Below are 20,861 nucleotides of genomic sequence, written 5' to 3' on the forward strand. Positions count from 1 at the left end.
CCCGTCTGAAAAAGTTGTGGGCACAGGATGATTTTGCAACAAGGCCTCTTTCTGCTCCTCTGTTGGTTCTTTCTGCACATGTCTTGCTTCTTCCTGCACTTTTCTTCGTCTTTGTGCACTTCTGTTGAATCTTTATGCATTTCTTTTGCTTCTTTCTGTGCTTTCTTTCTTCACTTGTCCTATCTCTGTAGGCATAGTTAGAAACTAGTATTTAAAAAACCTTTGAAATTCACTTAAAAAAACATAGGTTTCAGGCACGTTATAGTTAGAAATTAGCATTTAAAAAACCTCAGAAATTCACTGAAAAAACCATAGGTTTTAGGTAAAGTTATAGTTAGTTGGACATTTCACTCGTACAAAACCAGAGAAATTACCCCATTCTAGCAAGTTCAGCTAACTATAACTCGCACCCCCGCAATGCACTGCTGATGATGTCACATATTACATCGCTCATGACATGGTCAATTACATCACTGATGACATCTCAAATGACATTACTGATGACATCATCCATGTGATAATTTGATACATCTTCTCACACCCTAATATAACCTGTGATACACCCACTCTAAATTACAGACTGCCATTCTCAAACCATAGACACTCCAACACCAATAACTACATACCCACTCACTGATTCTTAAGTTTACAAACACATCCACTCACTCACCTGTACAGTCACTCATACTTATGGTCACTCAGTACAGAACTATCATATGCACTCATACACCTATATAGACACTCACACACCGCCACTCATCCGTAAAGGTACTCACACACCTAGTCAGTCATGCAAATAATTAATCACACTGACATTTACTCACCTATACAGTTATACACACACACCAGCTCAATTACTCATACAAATACTAGCACATTCTTACTCTCTTATACAATCACTGATACAAGCACACACTCTCACTTATAGCCATTTACATACTCCAACACATATATATATACTGCCTTTCACATATGTAGTTACTCACACATGTACCACTGAAATATACATTCACTCACCAACACACCTATACATTTACTCACCAACACACCTATACACACACTTACCCACCCATACAACCCATCACAGATGCACTCTTGAAACCATGCACCCAGCGAATCACCCACTCAATATCCATGCACAGCGTCACACACACCCCACCTACACAAACACTCAGGCACTCATACAGATACTCAGACAACCAATCAATAACCCATATAGACACTCATGTAGCTATTCGCAAACCCATGCAACTGCTTACACACCAACAGACAGATGGATACAGACATCAACGCAGTTTAGTCACTAATCCATGCATTCAGTAAGATACATTTAATCACTCACAGAGTCAGTCACGCACCTACTAAATCATCCATTCAGACACTTATACACCCACTCATTCTTCAATACGCCTTTTCCTTTATATTTTAAACATATTTAAACTTTACAGAAACACACAGTCACTGGATGATGTCATCAGTGATGTCACTGACCATGTGATGAGTGATGTAATATGTGACGTCATCAGCAGTGCTTTGAGGGGGGGCGAGTTATAGTTAGCTGAACTAACTACAACGGGGGAATTTCTCTGGTTTTGTTTCAGTGAAATGTCCAACTAACTATAACTTTCCCTAAAACCTATGTTTTTTTCAGTGAATATATATATATATATATATATATATCATATACACGACCACTTGAAGAAGTAATCCGAGGACACAGCTGGGATTTTCGTTGGGAGTCCTTTATTTAACAAAGATGCGGCATAATGCATTTCGGCTGGTTTGCCTTCGTCAGATGCCTACTGCATCAGGGTTGAAACTGTATATATATGACCAAGGACTCTGGGTAGGCCGAAACGTTACGCTGGCAGGCTGTGCTAACCTCGAATAAAGAAAAAATTGCTCACCTGCATTTTTGGGTCGGCTCTCGCTTCTTTCCCCGTGAAACCCCAGCCACGTGAGGGTTTCGTGAAGCTTGGAACGAGTTTTACGGCATTACGGTATATATATATATATATATACATACATATACATATCTCCAACGAGTCGCCAGCTGCAGCCAGCGCACAGGTACACAGACTCCAAAATGATTACCGCAAACCAGTCTTGTGATTTCGAGAATTATTTATTCCATATAATGGTAGTGGTGGTGCCAGTCATCAGAATCACTTGATGTCTTTTCAAATACCTATTCATGATCTGTAACACCTGCTACAGGATCACTGTAATTTGATTAGAAGTCCTAGTCCCAAGTTCCAGACCAGGTAGATCTTACCATTATCTCCTTTTTAATAATTCCTTCGTGTATGAGAATGACTGTGCCCCATTCCCTACAGCTGCAATGCTAATCAGGCCTTCTTCTATTGCTATGGGATGAGGATACTCCTAAAACCCTGACACTGAGAATGATATATGCATTACATACTGTGGTCTTACATTGTAAAATTGATCCCCAGGTGAGTGGCTGATAAGATTTTGTCTGGCTCGGTGCAATTTCTAGATGTATTGTGTGGCCAGTATGTGCCTTGTCGCTGTTTAGGAGCCCAGATGCAATATCTTGTAACTTAAACATTTCCACCACAATGTTAGTTACCAGGAAATGTTGTAACCGTGTTCCAAAGCAGCTGGGAGGCTACCTGTTGCTAGGCTAGAGAGAAAAATAAAGGTATATGTACGAACCATTCGTGAATGCTTTTTAAAGGGTCTAAAAGATGATCTTGATTACATTTCGTAGGATGTAAAAGTGTGCGGGAAATTTGAGGGCTCTTGACCTGCTTCTGGGCTCCTAAGTTGCAAGATGGGTCAATGCTTGACATTGGGGATCATCACTGCTGTTGCAAATATCACAAACCACAGTCTCTATAGGAAACCAAAATACATGGTTATGTTAAGGACTATCTCAGCGTGTGAGAGCTGGGAAGAGCCAGTGACGCCAGGCTTCTGCTCCTTTTCGTGTTAATCACCATCTATTATTCTCTGGCAGTCCGCGCCCACACGAGCCTTGTCCACATCTGGTATTGTTTGTTACTGCTAACTCTTTCACACGCACGAACACATACACTCGCACACATACATTCACAGCAAGATTTTTCTCATTTTAAATGCTCGCTGCTGACATCTGCAGCTATGTAAAGAAGGTCATCAGTTCACATCCTGGTAGGACCAAATCACACCTCCCTGCTTCTAAGGTGATGAATTGAGTACTGTTACATTGGATAATAGTAGTTCCTTTTAATTGTGCTGTGAGTGTGCGTGGTGGCCAAAATACACAGGCACAGCCAGACGCTAAACTGACCCTAATTTAGAGAGTTGGCGGGCGAACGGAAAATCACAGGTTTTCCTCCACTATACGTCTACCTATTGAAAGCCTACTTTAAGAATCAGTCACGCATGCATGCAACACATAGTCCTTTGAAACCCGTGGCAAAATGCACTGCGGGTGACGTGGCCAACAGGGCTTTTAGAACCTTCGTCAATGAAAACCAGATTTAGCGAGTTGGCGGGCGGACGGGAAAATCACAGGTATTCCTCAACTATACGTCTACCTATTGAAAGCCTACTTTAAGAATCAGTCCTTTTTTCACCCACTCGCAGGCGTGATATTTAGTGCTAATTCTTTCACACACATGCACGCACGCACACAAACACACACACACATATTCATTCACAGCAAGATTTTTCAGTGGTTTAAATCCTCGCTGCTGACATCTGCAGTTGTGTAATAAAGGTCATCAGTTCACATCCTGGCAGGACCAACTCACACACGTGCTATTTAGTGCTAATTCTTTTACACACATGCACACCCACACACATACATTCACAGCAAGATTTTTCTGTGTTTTAAATGCTCGCTGCTGACATCTGCAGTTATGCAATAGAGGTCATCAATTCACATCCGGGCAGGACTAACTCACACTTCCAGCTTCTAAGGTGGATGAATTGAGTACCGTTACATTGGGTAATAGTAGTTCCTTTTCATTGTGTTGTGAGTGCGCCTGCTGGCCAAAATAGACTGCCACGTTAACACATGCATGCAACACATAGAGCTAATGGTTCAACGGCTCCGGCTGAGGGGGGATAAATATATCACTTTGTGTGCAGACTAATTACTGAAATTCATGCGCATCAGCAAAAACAGAGACCTGCGGTCATCCAATTCTCATCACATTCTCTGCCTCTCTCGTCATCCCTCCACTGTAAATTGCCTGGAATGCGGCTTGCAGAAAGCCTCCCTTTACCTGTGGAATGCTTCTGAGGAGCATGCTGCCCACAGCAGAAAATCAATAACTCACTCTATCTGACTATCTATCGCACTCACTCTATCGCCATCACTCTATCTATCTATCCATCTATCACCCTCATTCTATCTGTCTATCGATCGCACTCACTCTGTCTATCGTCCTCCTCTATCTATCGCCCTCCGTCTATCGTCCTCCCTCTATCTATCTATTGCCGTCACTCTATCTATCGCCCTCACTCTGTCTATCTACCGTATCACCACAGCATCACTCAGCACCACCACAGCATCACTCAGGTGCACCACAACATCACTATGCGCTACCACAGCATCACTGAACGCCACAGCATCACTCGTCGCCATGACAACATCACTCAGATTCAATCTGTGCAACCATTCAACAACAACTGGTTCAAATGTGTTCTCTCAGTGTTTCAAGCTTTAATACAAATGTCACAAAAAGATGTTAATATTTCACTTCTGTTCTTGGATTTTCGTGACAATATACACTGAACATAATCTTCACAAAAGTTATTTACAAAAGTTTAAGCTATTGCCATTATACATTACAAAAACTTTTATTTAAGTATTAATTATTTAAAAAAATGAAAAGACATTGTTATTTGTACTATCAATACATCTAAGTCACGTAAATACAACACATATTGCATTACAAATGCTATAGGTGTCACATTTGCGAAAGTTACAACTATTGGCATTGTAAATGACAAAGCTATTCATTTCGCTATATTCAAAACCAACACATAAATAAAAAATGTGTCATTTACAATACCAATAGCTCAAACTTTCGTAATGCGAGACCTATTGCATTGCAAATGCTTGTTTTTGAGACCCACCTGTTAATGCAGTATGTTTTTTGTTTCTTAGGTGGAAAGATTCTGGATGCAAAGCAATGCAGTGGTTTCTGTCCTGGCTGGTGTGGGACTAGCCTCTCTTGCATCACTGTCTGAGAAAGTGTTGAAAAACAATTGTGCGGTTCACTATGCAGAGTATCTTTTTGCTTTGATCCTTGTAATATATCATCTTAATGGCAGTTACAGGTAATCTGTAGTTAATATATGGAATTGTAAAGTTGTATAGCTTTTTTTGTTTGCTATGTTGGTACTAATAAAATCTAAGTGGGTTTCTTTGCTTAAATCTACTATAATACTAGTTCTTTTGTACTTGTATTCCTACATCTATTAATGTTCGGCAGTACCAGTTTTAGATCAGTTATATAAAACACGTGTACTATGATCTTCCATTTGCAAGCTTGTTCTGTCTCATATGTAAGCATTGAAATAGTCAGATCCAATCATTGTATGTTTTTGGCAAGTAGGCAGGATAATATTTTCTTAGACCAGGGCACCATTGCATTCTGGATGCTCTGAAACTGCTTAAGGTACTGTTGAGACAGCTTACAGAAAAGTTATGCACTTTATGAATACTGGTAACATAGAACTTGAAAAAAGAACTACAATCCTTTGTTGTCTAGCAAATTATGTCAGTAACGTGTTACTTTGTTTTATTTGGAGCACTCAATCCTGAATAGCAAAACAAAAATGCAGATATAAAGTAACATTTGCCTCTATTTCAAGTGAAATGAGTCACAGATAGCAAATAGAGCGAAATATGGTGGCTGCCATAACAGAAGTCACATTTAAAAAACCCTAATGACTGGATGTTTCTGATATATTCTATTGTGTCCCATTCAATTGGCAGTAAATGTGCTGACTGAATATCACCTTAAATTACTTTAATTTGACAAAGAGTATGTGGTTATCAAATAGGTGTGCTCTGTCGACATAAGGGTAAAATGTTAATGATTTAGCTGTTTCTGTTCCAATGGCATCAACATAGTAGTAAACTGCATCCAAATACATAGAACTGGATGTTTAATCCTTTCTACATGGACTTTCACAGCCCTCTGTTTTTTAAGCTGATTACTACATATTTATTTTCTTTCTCCACCCCGCCCATTTCCGTCTGCTGTGGTTAAAAAAAATGCTGGGTTATACCACTCAAGAAAAAAAGCCTCCCTGGGATCAGTTACACATAACAGCTATTACTGTATTGCATGTTTACATTGGTTTGAGAAGACATTCAAGAGAGTGCAGCTTGGCCAGCTGCAAACCTTCATGATGGAACTCTTCATTCTTGGCTCCTGTATATCAGTGATTTGGCCCAAGCTTGGCACTGAGACCGCAATAGCGAGTGTAGCGAGTGTTTGGGATGATACCCTGCAAACTGTCGACCAAGAGGAGTTTTTGTACCTCATTTTACTGGAATTCTCTTTGGTGATTGATAACGTGGCCATCCTCTGTTGCTCTTTGGATGGAAATTGAGATCATGCTCACACATACTTCACTTCCTTTTTAGTCCAATGGGTGAAGTTTGTACTGTACATTTCAAAACAAATCCCAATCAGTTTTGGGATTCCAATGGGATCTGGCCTGTTTTCACAATGTTTAATATATGTATCAGGGACACTCCTATAGCAGGTGACAGTGCAGTTACGTTTTAACTTGTATGTTAGTGAGACAGAAATGTATCTGCTCGTAAGTGGCATGAAGTTACCACCATCCTAAATACAACATGGTGGCTAAGGGATAGTGGTTGGAATACAATACTTGCAACACAGAAGTTATTGTTCTCTGCCATAAACATAATCTTAATTCCCAACTTGATCTTTCCACAACCTTGAGCTGTATCCAGTAGCTAGTAGCTACATTTAGTTTTCAAATAGAGATAAAAAAATGTACACACCATTTGGAACTATGACTTACATCGGTAATCACAAAGTAATGCAATGGTTGGTCCAATGTATGTCACCTGTGCATATGGTATTAAACTTTAATGTTGTGGTCCAACAAGGGGTGCTAGATGCAGTTATCCATTCTAACCCCGATTATGGGAAGGACCTCAATGAAGAAATTACAACGATAGCATCTAAAATAAGGTCAGTGATGCTGCTTTTTGAGCTTAGGAATGGAGACATAGATTCCACTCTTCGAACATTGAACCTTTAGCTTTTTGGGAGGTATGGTGTACTTCTGATACAGATCTGAGTTTTAAAGTGTTTGTTTGTATGGGTCCACTTTATCATTTAGAAGAACTCTCCCGTTGACGTCAATGAAGGCGGCCATTTAAACCTACTAAGTGGAGGTCCCAAAAAGGAGGTTTTCTGTTCTAGGTCTGAAGGTACAGAACAGCCTGCCAACTAGTTTAAGACTCAAACATTCCTTCTTGCCCTTCACAAAGGTAGTAAACAATAAACAAAAATCTGAATGAATCTTTTATGAATTTCGATGTGGCCCTTTCGAGCCATTAGGTATAGTTGAGCCCATCGTATTCTCTGTCCTAAATAAACACATAAAATAAGAAAAAGTGAGCGATGATGGAGACTGAAATATTTCTTCACCTTATAGAAGTCATTGATTAATTTTTCACTGACGCCAATCTTTCCTCCGCCTCTAATGTCATTTTGTCAGCAAAAGATGAACATGAAACATACATCCTTAAGTTCCTCCTTCCCCCTTTCTGTCCTTTCAAACCACTGTCCCTCTGTGTCCATGTATGTGCTGTATGACTGTCTCTGTGTTGTGGGGGACTGTATGTGTGCCTCTATGGTTCATGTTGTGCACCTGGATGGTTCATGTTTGTGTGTGCCAGCCTCTGTGTTTAGGTTTATTCTCATGGCGGCCTTGACTGTCACCCTGGCTTGCCCTGTGATTTTCTAGGTCTACGATTTCTATATCACGCCTTGATTATTCAAACTGTTTAACCCACATCCCAGTTTATTATGTCTTCTCCTCTTGCATGCTGCTGCCTTCTATGTCCTGTGGCATACTTTATCCTTCTCTCACATCCTTTCCCAATAGAAGCCGAAGATCAGAATACAACTCCAAGTAAGAGCTTGGCATTCAAAATATGCATTTCTCATTCCCTTTCTGGTTCCCTCCTTTCCACTCATGTAGCATTTTTAGATGACCTATAAGAAGCATCAAGCATTACATGTTGAATCAACATAACAAATGTCTCTTGTTCTGTTTGGATGGGGGACTGCAAGTCAGGTGTTCTCTGTGTATGGGTGTCTGTAGGTCTTTATGCCTGGGTGCCTTTTTGTCTGTTTACATGGATGGCTGTAGATATGCTGCAGTTTCTCAACGTGTGCATGTATGTCATCTTTGCTAGTGTGTCTGCCCGTCGGCAGGTATCTATGCAGAAATACAACCGACAGACACATTAGCTTTGTCAATACTTGATTCCATTCTGTTCTTAAATGTTTATATAGTGTTCTTGAAAACTATTGATGGAGGATCTTGTTTTACGTTTTTAATGCTCCCCCTTCCAGGGTGGGACGCATTCCTGAAAAGCTTTTCCTCTTTTGCAAATCACTATTCTTTCTTCTATTAAGGTAAGAGCCCCTAGTTTTTTTTTTTTAAACATATTTTATTGAAAAAGTACAACACGGTACAACAATGGGCTGTGCGCCACACATTTCACCATCAGTCCAAACCATCGCCCCCGGAAGGGAGCATCAAAAGGGTATACCTTCCCGTGTAGGCCAGCAAAGTAGCATTATGGCGCATGTAGAACAATTGACCATACAAAAATACTGTGTCCATAAGTCATCATGCCATCATTGTCAGAGATTATAAAACATACAAAATTCCTAAAAAAAGGGAACTAAGAACCATCCCCCACCCCCTCAAGACTCAGTAACACAGAGAGTACAACATAGGACATCATTGGCCGCAGTCTATCCCTTCTGGTATCGACTATAGCAGTGCACCACATCCGTGGTCAAGCAAGTAGCTCTCTCGCATTGCCCATCTTAATTGCTCCTCAATATAACAGACATCCTTCAAACTGGACTCCTGCAAGGGAGCATTCCATAGTGGCATAGCTCTGCGTCCCAGAGGTCTCTGCCGCAACCCTCCAAAAAGTACATAAGGGCACTGAGCATTGGGAGACATAAAGACATAAACCAGAGAGCCAGGGAGCTGAGTTTTATCGAGCCATTAACAAACATAACTCCCCCCCCCCCCCAAATGCGCAATAGTTCACTGGGTTCGAGTCACAGAAACACGTAGGAGCAAAAGACCCAACGCCTTAGTGGCGCACAGAAGAAGGTCCACACAACCACACCCCACCATAGGCCCCGCCCACCCCCTTCTTCCCACCCGTCCCACCATACCCCCCACCCACGAACCCTAGATCAACCCTCAGGGAGGTCCGCAGGCGCAGCCGGGGCGTCCAGCCGCAGTCCTCTATAATCTGCCCACCTCTTCCATATCTTGTAATGTAAACGGGCCAGGAAGATGGGTTGTTCCAGCCCCATATTTAAGTCCAGACCATTTTTCCAAGCCGAGATCGGCGGAGCCTGGGAGTCCTCCATCTCCTAGCAAGATCTCGCTTTGCTAAGGTAAGCCCCAGGAGCAACAAGTGACGTTTATGTGCATTACCCCCGACCCCCTCCATGACATGTAAGAGAGCAAGGTGTGGGGTACGCAAAAGCATGCACCCCAGGACTTCTGAGAGACATGAGAACACCCCCCCCCCCCCCCCCCCCCCCCAGAAGTGATCCAAAGCAGAGCATGACCACACTGTGTGCAGGAACGTGCCCTCCTCTCGCGCACACCGTAGACATTCCGGGGAGGCCACCATCCCCGCCCACCCCAGCCGGACCCTCGTGAAATAGACCCAATGGAGGTATTTGAACTGGAGACGCCTGAGACGCATGGCAATTGACGCCCCCCGTGGAGCAGCTAGGGCCTCCCTCCAGTCCTCCTCCTCCAGAGTGCCCACATCCATCTCCCACGTCCCTCACAATTCCGCGGAGCACTGTGTGTAACTAGAGATTGATAGATCTTCGAGATCTTCTTAGCCTCAAGACCTCCCATAAAGACCTTGGCTTCGAGGGGGCTGAACTCCGGCAGGGTGACAATACCCTCTAAACTGGGGGTCAGCACATGACGGAGCTGTAGATAGCGGAAGAACTGAGTTCTAGGCATGCCGAACTCCATCTGAAGCTCCGCAAAGGACCGAAAGGACCCATGCCGCACCACACCTCCCAGGGTCGAAACCCCAATTGCATCCCATCCCTTGAAGCCCTGCAGGGTCGCCAGTCCTGGGAGGCGCCCATTGTGCCACAGCGGGGTTCCCCCGTCAATGTATTCCACCACCCTGTGTGCTTCAGGGACTGTTTCCAGATGCGAAAGACCAGGCGCGTAACCGGCGGCAGAGCCCTCTGCAGCGGCGCCGAGTAGAGAATGGTGTGTAGAGCATGCGGGTCCATCAGGTAACGCTCCAGCGCGTATGCCGGGTCCCCTCTGTCCCCATACCACCATTCATTCAGCACAAGGAGGTGGGAGGCATGATAGTAAGACGGAACATCGTAAGTTGCTAGTCCTCCGCAGTAGGTAGAGAGAAAGCATTTGCGTATTGCCACTCTCACTACTCCACCCCCCCAAAGGAACTGCCCCAGCGCCGAATTCACCTGCTGAAACCATTTGGGCGCTATCGGAAATGGGTGGTTTTGCATCTGGGATAACAACCGGGGGAGTGTGACCATTTTAAAAATCGCCGAACGGCCGTAAATTTTTGAGAGGCATGCGCAACCAGAGTTTCATATCCGCTCGGGCACGGTCCCACACTGGCGCCAGATTCCGCTTCCAAGCCACCTCCGTCCTGTCTGTCAGGAACACACCTAGATACTTAATGCCTCCGTCGGCCAACTGCAACACGGTAGCCCAGGGTCCCACTGTCCTGGAACCTCCCAGGACCCATAAAGTAGACTTCCGAGGGTTCATGTACAGCCCGGAGGACTCCCTGAAGATACGCATAATCTCCAGGATCCGAGGTCCCGATCTGTCCAGTTCGGTTAAGAAGAAGACAACATCATCGGCGTACAGCACAATTCTGTCGGAGACACCGGGAGCCCAGTCCAGCCCCTTCAGCTGCGCGTCCATTCGCACCCAGGCCGCCAGCGGCTCCATCGCTAGGGCGAATAAATATGGCGACAGGGGGCAGCCCTGTCTAGTACTGCGCTTCACCGAGAAGGTAGATGACGCAGCCCCGGCCACCCTTACCGCCGCGGTCAGATTGGTATACAGGAGGGAGATATAGGACAGGAATCGGGGGCCGAAATTAAGTCGGCGCAACAGGGCAAACAGGTAGACCCAACTGAGGGAGTCAAAGGCCCGATCCATGTCCGCCAACAGGAAGGCAGCCGGGACTCCAAACCCTCGGGCCGCTGCCAGCGCCACGTGAGCCCTCCGGATATTATGCCGCGTCGCCCGCTGGAGCATAAAGCCCGCCTGATCTGGGTGGACTAAGGACGAGATATGGGGCAAAAGGCGATTTGCCAGGGCCTTGGCCAGCACTTTGGCCTCCACATTTAACAGGGAAATCGGGCGGTACGACGCGTGGTGCTCCGGAGGCCTGCCCGGCTTCCGAAACACAACCACTTCCGCATGCCTCCAATCTGGGGGAAGCTGGCCCACCTCCCTGGATTCTTCTACCACCGCCCAATAGTGAGGGGCTAGTTGAAGAAAATATCTCCTAAAAAATTCACTGGGGAACCCATTAGGGCCAGGGGCCTTTCCTGAATTAAGCTCCCCCAGAGCACTACCCAGTTTCTCATCCGAAAGGGGAAGATCCAGCTGCTGACGCGTCATCAGACACCGCCTTCGGCGGAAGGTCCGCAATGAACCTCTCCACCCACTCCTCTGCCAGACTTTCTTGACGGGCATACAGGGCCGCGTAGTAATCGGCAAAGCAATCTGCTATAGCCTGGGGATGCACCAGCGGCGCACCACTCACATCAAGCACTCCCGGGAGGGCCTGGGAGCTAAAAGCACCCTGGCACAGCCTATGCAACATTCTGCCCGATTTATCCCCTCATTGGCAGATCCTGCTGCGTGTCGCCAGCCAAACCTGCTTCGCTTCTTCTAGGAGGATGGCGGCGTAGGACTGCTGTGCCTGGAGCAGGCGTCGCAACCCCCCAACCCCATTCGCTTCCCTACTCTGGCGGTCCAGCCTTTCAATCTCCGCTTCTGCCCTAGCCAATTCCTCCCTACGCTGCCGGCGAGCCGCCGTACACCAGGCTATATCCACACCCCGGAGGGTGGGCTTAATTGCTTCCCAGACCGTCGCCGCACTAGACACAGAGCCCACATTTGTGACCAGGAAGTCTGAAATCGCAACCCGCATACTATTATCATATCCTTCATTCAATAAGTGCCACGCTGAGAGGAGCCAACGGAACGGCGACCGCCTCCCATCCAGTTGCAGCACCACATAGATCGGGGAGTGGTCAGACAGCCCTCTCGGGAGAATGCCAGCAGAAGCCACCCACGGGGCCACCCCCTTAGGAACAAAGAGGTAGTCTATGACCCATGAACTGGCGATAGATAGGTGAACCCCCTCTCCGTGCCATGGCAAAGCCTCCATGTGTCCACCAAATCAAGACTGGAGACCAGCGTGTGCAATCTCATGGGATGAGTGCCCCCCCACCCACACCAGATCTGTGTCTGTCCTGGGAGGGATCCATAACATCCTTCCAGTCCTGCCCTATAGCCGACATCACTTCAGGCATGTCGAACCATTGCGTCAACAAGCGCTCCGCTAGATGCAACTGCAAGGGTGCGGGGCGTAAACGCATCCTAGCACAATCAGGACATCTCTAATCTTCCCCCGGACAAAAACAAAGCGCCCCTGTCCGTCCAACCACTGCTGTGTATGTATGTAGGGGACCCTGCGATGGATAAGAATGGCAACCCCACTGGACCCTTGTGTAAAGCCTGCATGAAATACTTGTTGGTAGCCATACCGCTGTAAACAAAGAACCTTGGAGCCCATCATATGGGTTTCCTGCAAGAGGAGTACGTCCGCCCCTACCCTCTTGGCATGGCGCAGCACCGCACCCCGCTTAATTTTGTCAAGGAGCCCACGAACATTCCAGCTGACAATACGGAGGGCGCCCGTGGACCCCGGAACAGTTATTAGCTCACTAGCCATTTAAGAGCGTACAAACCCTTGGCCCTATCCTGTAGACCAGATGGAGAGTGAACCCTCCATACGTAAGCCAGTGCACAAGCACATTGCAGCCCCCAACCCAAACAACACCAACCTGCAACATCCCCCCAACCCCATACCTCAAGGAACACTGAAGTACCTGTCGCGGTGAGACGTGGACCAGGCCCCCAACGGGGGGACCCGAGCCCATCCCACCAATGGATCCCTAACTTACCACCCATGGCAGTCCAACCAGCTGCCTACCGGTGTAGAGCCAATAGGGTCCTGCAAAATGGTACACATGGTCGAGTTAGGAGGACTCCTCTACTTGATGTTCGCTGGCCGGGACTGACGAGTCAGCGCTCGGCAGCTGCTTCGCCGCTTCGTCCACCAACGCCGGTCTGCAGGACAGCGACCGCCTCTTAGATCTAGCTTTCCTGCTACCCCGTCTGCACTGTCTCTGCGAGCCCTGCCGCAGCCCCTCGCTCACGGAAGAGTCAGAATGCCGTCCAGGCGGCGTATGGGCCCTCACCCGCACAGTTTCATCCATCCACTTAAAGACATCTTCCGGGGTATCAAAGAACCACGTGCAGGACTGGAACATCACCCGGAGGCGCGCCGGGAACAGCAGGGCATACGGCAACTTGAGTTTGCGCAGCCGGGCCTTGGCTGCCAGGAAGGATTGGCGATGCTGCTGCACCAGGCACATGTAGTCGGGGAACACCAAGATCCGCTGATTGTCGTAGAGCAGAGGTTCCTTGGCGCGTGCCTGCTTCAGAATCGTGTCCCGATCAAAATAATTCAAGAGCCGCGCTGTGACCGGGTGGGGCCGAGCTCCCACTGGTGGCTTCTGGGTGAGCACCCTGTGTGCCCGCTCGACCACAAAGCAGTGCGATAAGGTATCCGGAGGGAGCCAGCTCTCCAACCACTGCGTGAGGAAGCGCTCCATGTTGCCAGATTCGCATCCCTCTGGAAAACCCGCTAAGCGCAGGTTGTTGCGCCTGGCCCTTCCTTTGGCATCCTCAACACGCAGCGCCAGGCCCCTCTGCATACTCTCCAACTTCGCCACCCTCTGCTTAAGGATAGCGACATCGTCCTCCACTCAAGACACGCGTTCCTCCGCCTCCGTTATACGGGACACTGCGTTGCGCAAGTCCTGCCGCAGCAGCATTACATCCGACCAAACTGCGCCGATCTTAGCGTCCAGCATGTCCCTGGATTGGGTGATCGCCGCCAGCAGTGGAGCATTGTCCGGCGGGGCCGCCTGTGTCTGGCCCGCCGCACCGCCTGCCTTCCCGGGCCCGGTGAATTTGTCTATGGGTCCCTGTGTAGCCGGGGTGCTGCCTCCCTTGCCCCTCTTCAAGGCGAGTGCCCACTAGCACCCCCTGAGGCACCCGGGAATGGGCCGGCCGCTGCAGTTCCCAGTACCCGAGACAGCAAAGGTTGGTTCTTCCGAGCCCGGCGCTCAAACTGGTCCCAGTTAGGGCCACCTCTGGGGAGATGACCCCGACATCTGGCAGGGAAGATGGGGGGATCTGTGCCACCAATGCATCCGGTATATTAGGCCCCTCGCTGCGATCGCCGGCGGCAAGGATCTGGCTATCCCTCCAGGTCCGGGGCACCACCACTCCGCCGCGTGTGCCCCGCAGAATACGCTATCTCAGGCGACCGCTCTACTCGCCACCGCCAGTGGCGCCAGATGAAGTCGGGCCCGCAGCTCCAGGCCTCTTGCGCAATCCCCGGACCGCGCCTCCCTGACGTGGATCGCCGCGGCTGCCCAGGCCGCACCCAGAACGCCACCACTCACCGCCGCAGCCCGATAAAACCGCCGATCATATCCGCCGCCAGAAATGGCGTGACACTGGGGAATGGGGCCCCGGCTCCACGCCCCTGCAGAGCAACTGTCGCCGTCCCCAACTGCCAAGATGGCATAGCGGCCGCGGCTCCCAGGGCTGCCGCGTCACCGCCCCCCCCCCCCCCCGGCTCAGCAGGGTCCGAGGCTCAAATCGGAGCGCTCTCCCTCCGGATTCTCACCGGGGAAACGTCTCCCACAGGGGTCCCGGGCTGATCTGCCCCCGTCAAAGGCAGCCGCCCGCCCGCGACCAACTGCAGGCCGTCTGCCGCCTTCCTTCCGCCGGGCGACGCCCACCGCTGCCTCCCGGGCCTTCTCCACGGCACTCCCCGGCTTCTGATGCGGCCACTAGGCCGCGACTCTCTGGCGCGGCTGCACCGGCTCACCGACCCACCAGCTTTCAGGATCGGGACACCGAAATGTCTCCGCTAGGGTCAGGAGACCATATGCCCCCTCCAAGACCAATTACACGGCCGAGGGAGCCAGGATTAATGCAGGATGAGTTTTGGGCTGGACGGAGCTCTCTAACTCGCGTCTGCCATGTCTGCCCGGCAAGTCACGCCCCCAAGAGCCTCTAGTTTTAATGCTTAGTTTCACCTTCTCATATAGCATCCTGTCTTTGACATACACAGAAGAAAATAAGTGAAACTAGAAAGGTTATCCTAGGTTCGTATGCTTGCACTGCTGTAAAACTTCAGAAGTGTTGCTTTTATCTAGTTCTATATATTCTTAGCCAGATTCTCATGTTTAAAAAGCTGATGTTTTGTAGGACATTTCTCTTGGCTGCCACCCTCATTTCTGTAACTGGGTATATTATTTAAACCATCTCACATGTGTCTTTTTGTGGCAAATATAAGGTCTGTCTATATTGATGAAGCCTTCAGCCTGAAATAATTTTAATTTTTGTACTAATAAGTAAATTAATTGTTGAGTCAGACACCTCTGAATATTTTCTAAGAACTTTCTTAGTCTTCCTTGAGTGATTATGGAAAGAACCTTTTGACCCCTCTGTGTTTGACCACGAGAATCATTTCTTCGATATATCGTAAGCTTTTGCATTTCGTTAGATTTATTAGGATATTTCGTCAGATGTCATCATCTCCCTTGGATAACGAAAAGAATATCAAACTGCTCTTTTGGCTCGAATTGCCTAGTTCTTCTTATTTGGACTGTCAAGTATGCGCATTTTCTTAATTGTTAGTTGTAGGGGTTTTTTGAACCCTCAGATCTCAGCGGCTGAAAATAAATTATGTTTTTTTTCAGTTGTCTTTTCTAGGGTGTTGAAGAATCTTGTAAATTCTTAATATGACTAGTAAAACATTTTTGAGTTCTTCTAACCTTGCCGTTGACCTTCCACCTCCATGTTAAGTTACGCAACTATGCTCTGATCCTGGCCCTTTGCTCCCCATTCCCTTTTTTAAGATAACGATTCTTGTTAATTTACTCTGATACTCAAGTTGTCCCATTAGTTCACTCCCTTTCATGATCAAGTCCTCAGTACTCTAGATACGGTTTCTTCCTCCATCAATTTATTTCGGGACTCATTTATTAGAAACAAGAGTTCCTTCATGAACACAGCTCCTACTAGGAAACTGAATGTACTCCGCATCTTTACTGTTTGTACTTCGTCAGGGGGTCCTTTTTTGCACACCCTGTTCTGGATATCACAGGAATAGCGTTTTCTTTTACTAAGGTGGACAACATCCTATATCAGATCATTCAGATTGTTTGATTGTCTCTTCTGTCTAGCTCTGAGATCCACTGTAGACATCTGGCTATGCAAGCCAACTCCAGCAATATTTCTTGTACTTATTGTGTTTGAATGTACTGTTCTGGTGTGCCTTTTACCAAAGAGTTTTCTTTGCTATTTAATGCTTCTTACCCAGTGGATATATTTAACTGTCTTCCCACATAAAAAGGGATTACAGGGTAAGCTGTCAAAGGATAGAGTGGATTGAGAGATATGAGCAGGATAAGTGGTATTTTTTACATACTTTTTTTATCTTCTGCTCAGATTCAAAGTAGCCCCCTTCCACAAACCTGCCCTTATCACACAAACTGAATTATCTGTATTTATCTTGGACAATTGGGAGCAAGAGGGCTATAGTGCAGTGAATAAATCCACTAGAGTGTTGCCTATTTTTTTTTAAGTAAATAATGGAGACGGCTCTGCCCACTTGTCTTCCAAGTAGATTGTCTCAATTTCTTTTAACAGCACTGCTCAATACTGAAATAAGGAAGGTTTTTCCAGGTGTTGGGTTGTTCTTTTTCATCCATTGACTTGGCGAGGTGGTTATGATATGAGAATTTAATAGACTCTGTTGTTTAGACGTGTGATTTGGATCCCCCTACGCCAAGGATCTTCCTTAACAGGTGGAGAACACTTCTCTTTCCTTTTAATTCTATGGAGCTGTGTATGCCCTTTCATCTGTAGACTTTTATAAACTTCTGCACACTTAGCAAAAGAAAATGTTGCACTATTCATCTAGCATTTGGTTGCTGTTGATTTCCATTTTTATTATAGTTAACATGAGTGTGCTGTCAATGCCACTGTCTACTGTATCTGCCTATAACCATTATTTTTACATATCAACCTTTTCTCCACTTGTTTTTTTGGGGGTATCATGCCATTAGAATTAAAACTGAGACTTATAAATAAGGAGCAATGCAAGTTGTATGATATATCTCAATGTCTCAGATTACTTGTTCCTATTCCTTCTTTGTTTTTGTTTTTAATTCAGCCCAACTATGCATGCACATCTCTAATGGCCCAAAAAACTCCCATCAAATGTAAGTGACCCATGCAAGAAATAATATCCATGCATTTTCATTGTGTATGATTGAATCCACCATGTATATGAATGGTTGGTGGGATGTAGATTAACAACAAAGGAGTGACTGTGATAAAAGGTGCTGTCAAACTTAGATAGTGAGGTGTGATGTTATTTCGTTCTGTGCTGCAAATGCGATCAATACTCACACACGTGCATGTACAGAGCGAAATCTCTCTGTCTCCCTATGAAAGCCCCACAGGTCCTCCTCTGAGGATGAAACCTAATGGGCTTAATGGTTGGTGGGATGGTCATCATGGCTATCCTACAAATATCGTGCAGAGTCCCACAGGTATCCGCCCTGAGTCCCATATTATTTAATTTATACTTGCAACCTTTGGCAAAGATAGTGCAGGAATTTGGGTTATCTATTGTATCATACGCAGATGATACCCTGTTGGTACGATCAGTGACAGAGGACCCACAATCCAAGCACACCAAATTGGTTCCCTGCATGGTAAAAGTAGCAGAATGGATGAACTGGTGCACACGACCCGTCCGAAGCACTACCGCTGGACCCCCCCCCTCTCCTTCCCTGCCTACCCCCCCCCCCGCTACAGACCACGCTGCCCACCACACCACACGCCACATGACCCCAAGTTCGATATCCTTCCCCCCTTACGTTTTTACTGCCCTGCTCACTCAACAACCTACAACAACGGAGACAGCATGCTCACGCAATGTTTAAATTTTGACTTTATCTGTGCACTGCTGCAATGTACTTTGTGATCCGCTCCATGATCCATGTATGCATTTCTTTAACTATTGAACCTTACTACATCAAGACTCTGTATGACATATGCTTGTTTTTTTTATTTCCCTTTGCACTGAATAAAAGATATATTTAAAAAAATTAAAAAATGGATGAACTGGTGCAGCCTAAAACTGAATGGAGAAACAACATAACTTATGTTCTCAGGAAATAAGTCTGGTCCTAAAAACATCATCTACTTGCCTCCAGAACTAGGCAACCCCCCTGTCCCCAAAAATTCTGACAGAAATCTGGGAATATGGTTAGACCACAGTCTTTCTATGGAGACACAAGCCAAGAAACTGGCAGCCACATGTTTCGGAATACTCCACATGATCCGGAAGATCTTACCTCTTATCCCTGAACAAACCCGGAGAACTGTGGTTCAGGCCATGGTGATAACACGGCTGGACTACAGTAACTCCCTTTATCTTCGCTCCCTCAACAGACTACAGGTGGTTCAGAATGCCGCAACAAGGATACTACTAGGCATCCTCAGACAAAACTCAGTGAAAGCTGCGCTGAAAATACTGCACTGGCTCCCGATCCAAGCCAGGATCAAATTTAAATTGCTTTGTATTGCCCACAAAGCCATGAACGACAAATGCCAAGCTCTAATAAGAAAGCTTGTAGCTCCTTATGTTCCAGGTGGATCTCGAAGATCGTCATCAGATCTGTTCATGAAGAGGACAAGAATAAGGTAATCAAGATGGGGAGGAAGATCTTTTGCACATCTGATTCCTAGTCTGTGGAACGAACTCCCTACCTACAGAAATGTGATTGCTAAGAGATAAACTGGTATTTAGGAAAAAATAAAAACATGGCTCTTTCCCTGATAACTTCTTCGCCCGGACTGCACCTTCTCCTCAGCCCTGGGAAGCCTTTGGGCAGCCATGCACTTTATAAATCCATAAACCTAAAGGTCAGAGTGGTAGCTATTTGGTATAACCGCATCCTAGCTCCCTTTGCCCACCCAAGCTCACTTTTCATAATCTCTTCATTGAAGAGCATTGAGATTTTACTGTGCTCGGACATTGACTTTTCAAATACTTTAATGAGCGTTCCAATAAAATGGAAAACCATGATTGAAGCCCAGTTTCCGTTCTAACGGCCAAGGCCATGGCAGATTTGGGCATGGATAGCAAGTTTTTATGATAGCTCCTATCGAGCTTTCCCCAGTTGCATAACGTTCTTTGGCCTTCCATCACGAGCGCACCTCCTGGAAGGTGTCTCACTTCTCACTCCAGTTGTTGGATCATTCTCATATCACCAGTCCTAACCATTCTAATGAATGTCTTTGCTTTTGGTTCAAGTGAAAAAGTGTGGTACTACTGAGCCCCTTACTATGCTTCCAGAGCATCCTCCACTGAGTGAGTGTGTTGTGGTTGTGTGCCAGTGATCTGGACCGAGTTTGATATTGGTAAATGTTGGACCTGGCCCTTTTTGGCAGGTTCACCCCGAAACCTTTTGCTTTTGCCTAGCCTGTTTCTGTAACCTGGTGTTAGTGATTTTAGGTATCTGCTCACTTTTTCACTGTGGTCCAGTGTAAATTGCGTGCGCCCTCTATGTGTGTGGTGAGTGACCTGCCCTCCCATAGGAATGCATGGGGAATATGTGTGACCATGGTAGTTCCTGATGTGTGGGGAGTGCAGGTCGAGTTTGGTATGTGCAAACTCGTGAGATTGAATGCTGCGCAATGATGTATGCGGCATGATTGTGTCTGGTTTGGAAGTGCCACTTCTAGAGGTTGGCATGTTTGTGTAATTTGTGTCTGGCGTGTGATTGGCTGGAGCTGGCTGGTGAGCCTGGCTCCAGGAGTCAGGATGGGTCTGCCCCAATGGTGAATGGAGAGATTAGCATGCTGATGTGAGGGAGGGGTACACCTGGGACCTGAATAGGGCTGGGTTTTCCCTCCACAATGCTGACTCCACCCCCTGTGGTGCGTCTGATGTCCCTAGCCTGGCCAGTGAAAGGGAGTTCCCCATAACAAGTTGTAGCTGGTTCTTACATTGCCTACACCCTGCTAGACAAAGGGATTTTTGTGTATAAAAAGAGGCTGTGACCTCTTGTAAAATGTTCTTGTTTCTGACTGGAATCTACCAGGGGCGTGCTGCTGCTTGGGCCCAGGGGAAGGCTTGCCTCCCTGGGCCCTGCCCAGCCCCTGGATGC

General features: G+C 46.8%; 1 protein-coding gene across 1 annotated transcript in view; it reads left to right on the forward strand.

Moving 5' to 3' along the window:
- The window catches only part of TMEM260 (transmembrane protein 260), a 645,490-nt gene that overhangs the window by 460,624 nt on the left and 164,005 nt on the right, over positions 1 to 20,861 (forward strand). The window contains exon 10 of the mRNA XM_086937970.1: positions 5,126 to 5,298. Within this exon, the coding sequence (XP_086794096.1) occupies positions 5,126 to 5,298 (173 nt within the window). The remainder of the gene's footprint in view (positions 1 to 5,125; positions 5,299 to 20,861) is intronic.

The sequence above is a fragment of the Lissotriton vulgaris genome, chromosome 9, assembly GCF_964263255.1.
Source record: "Lissotriton vulgaris chromosome 9, aLisVul1.2, whole genome shotgun sequence".
NCBI classification, from domain to species: Eukaryota; Metazoa; Chordata; class Amphibia; order Caudata; family Salamandridae; genus Lissotriton; species Lissotriton vulgaris.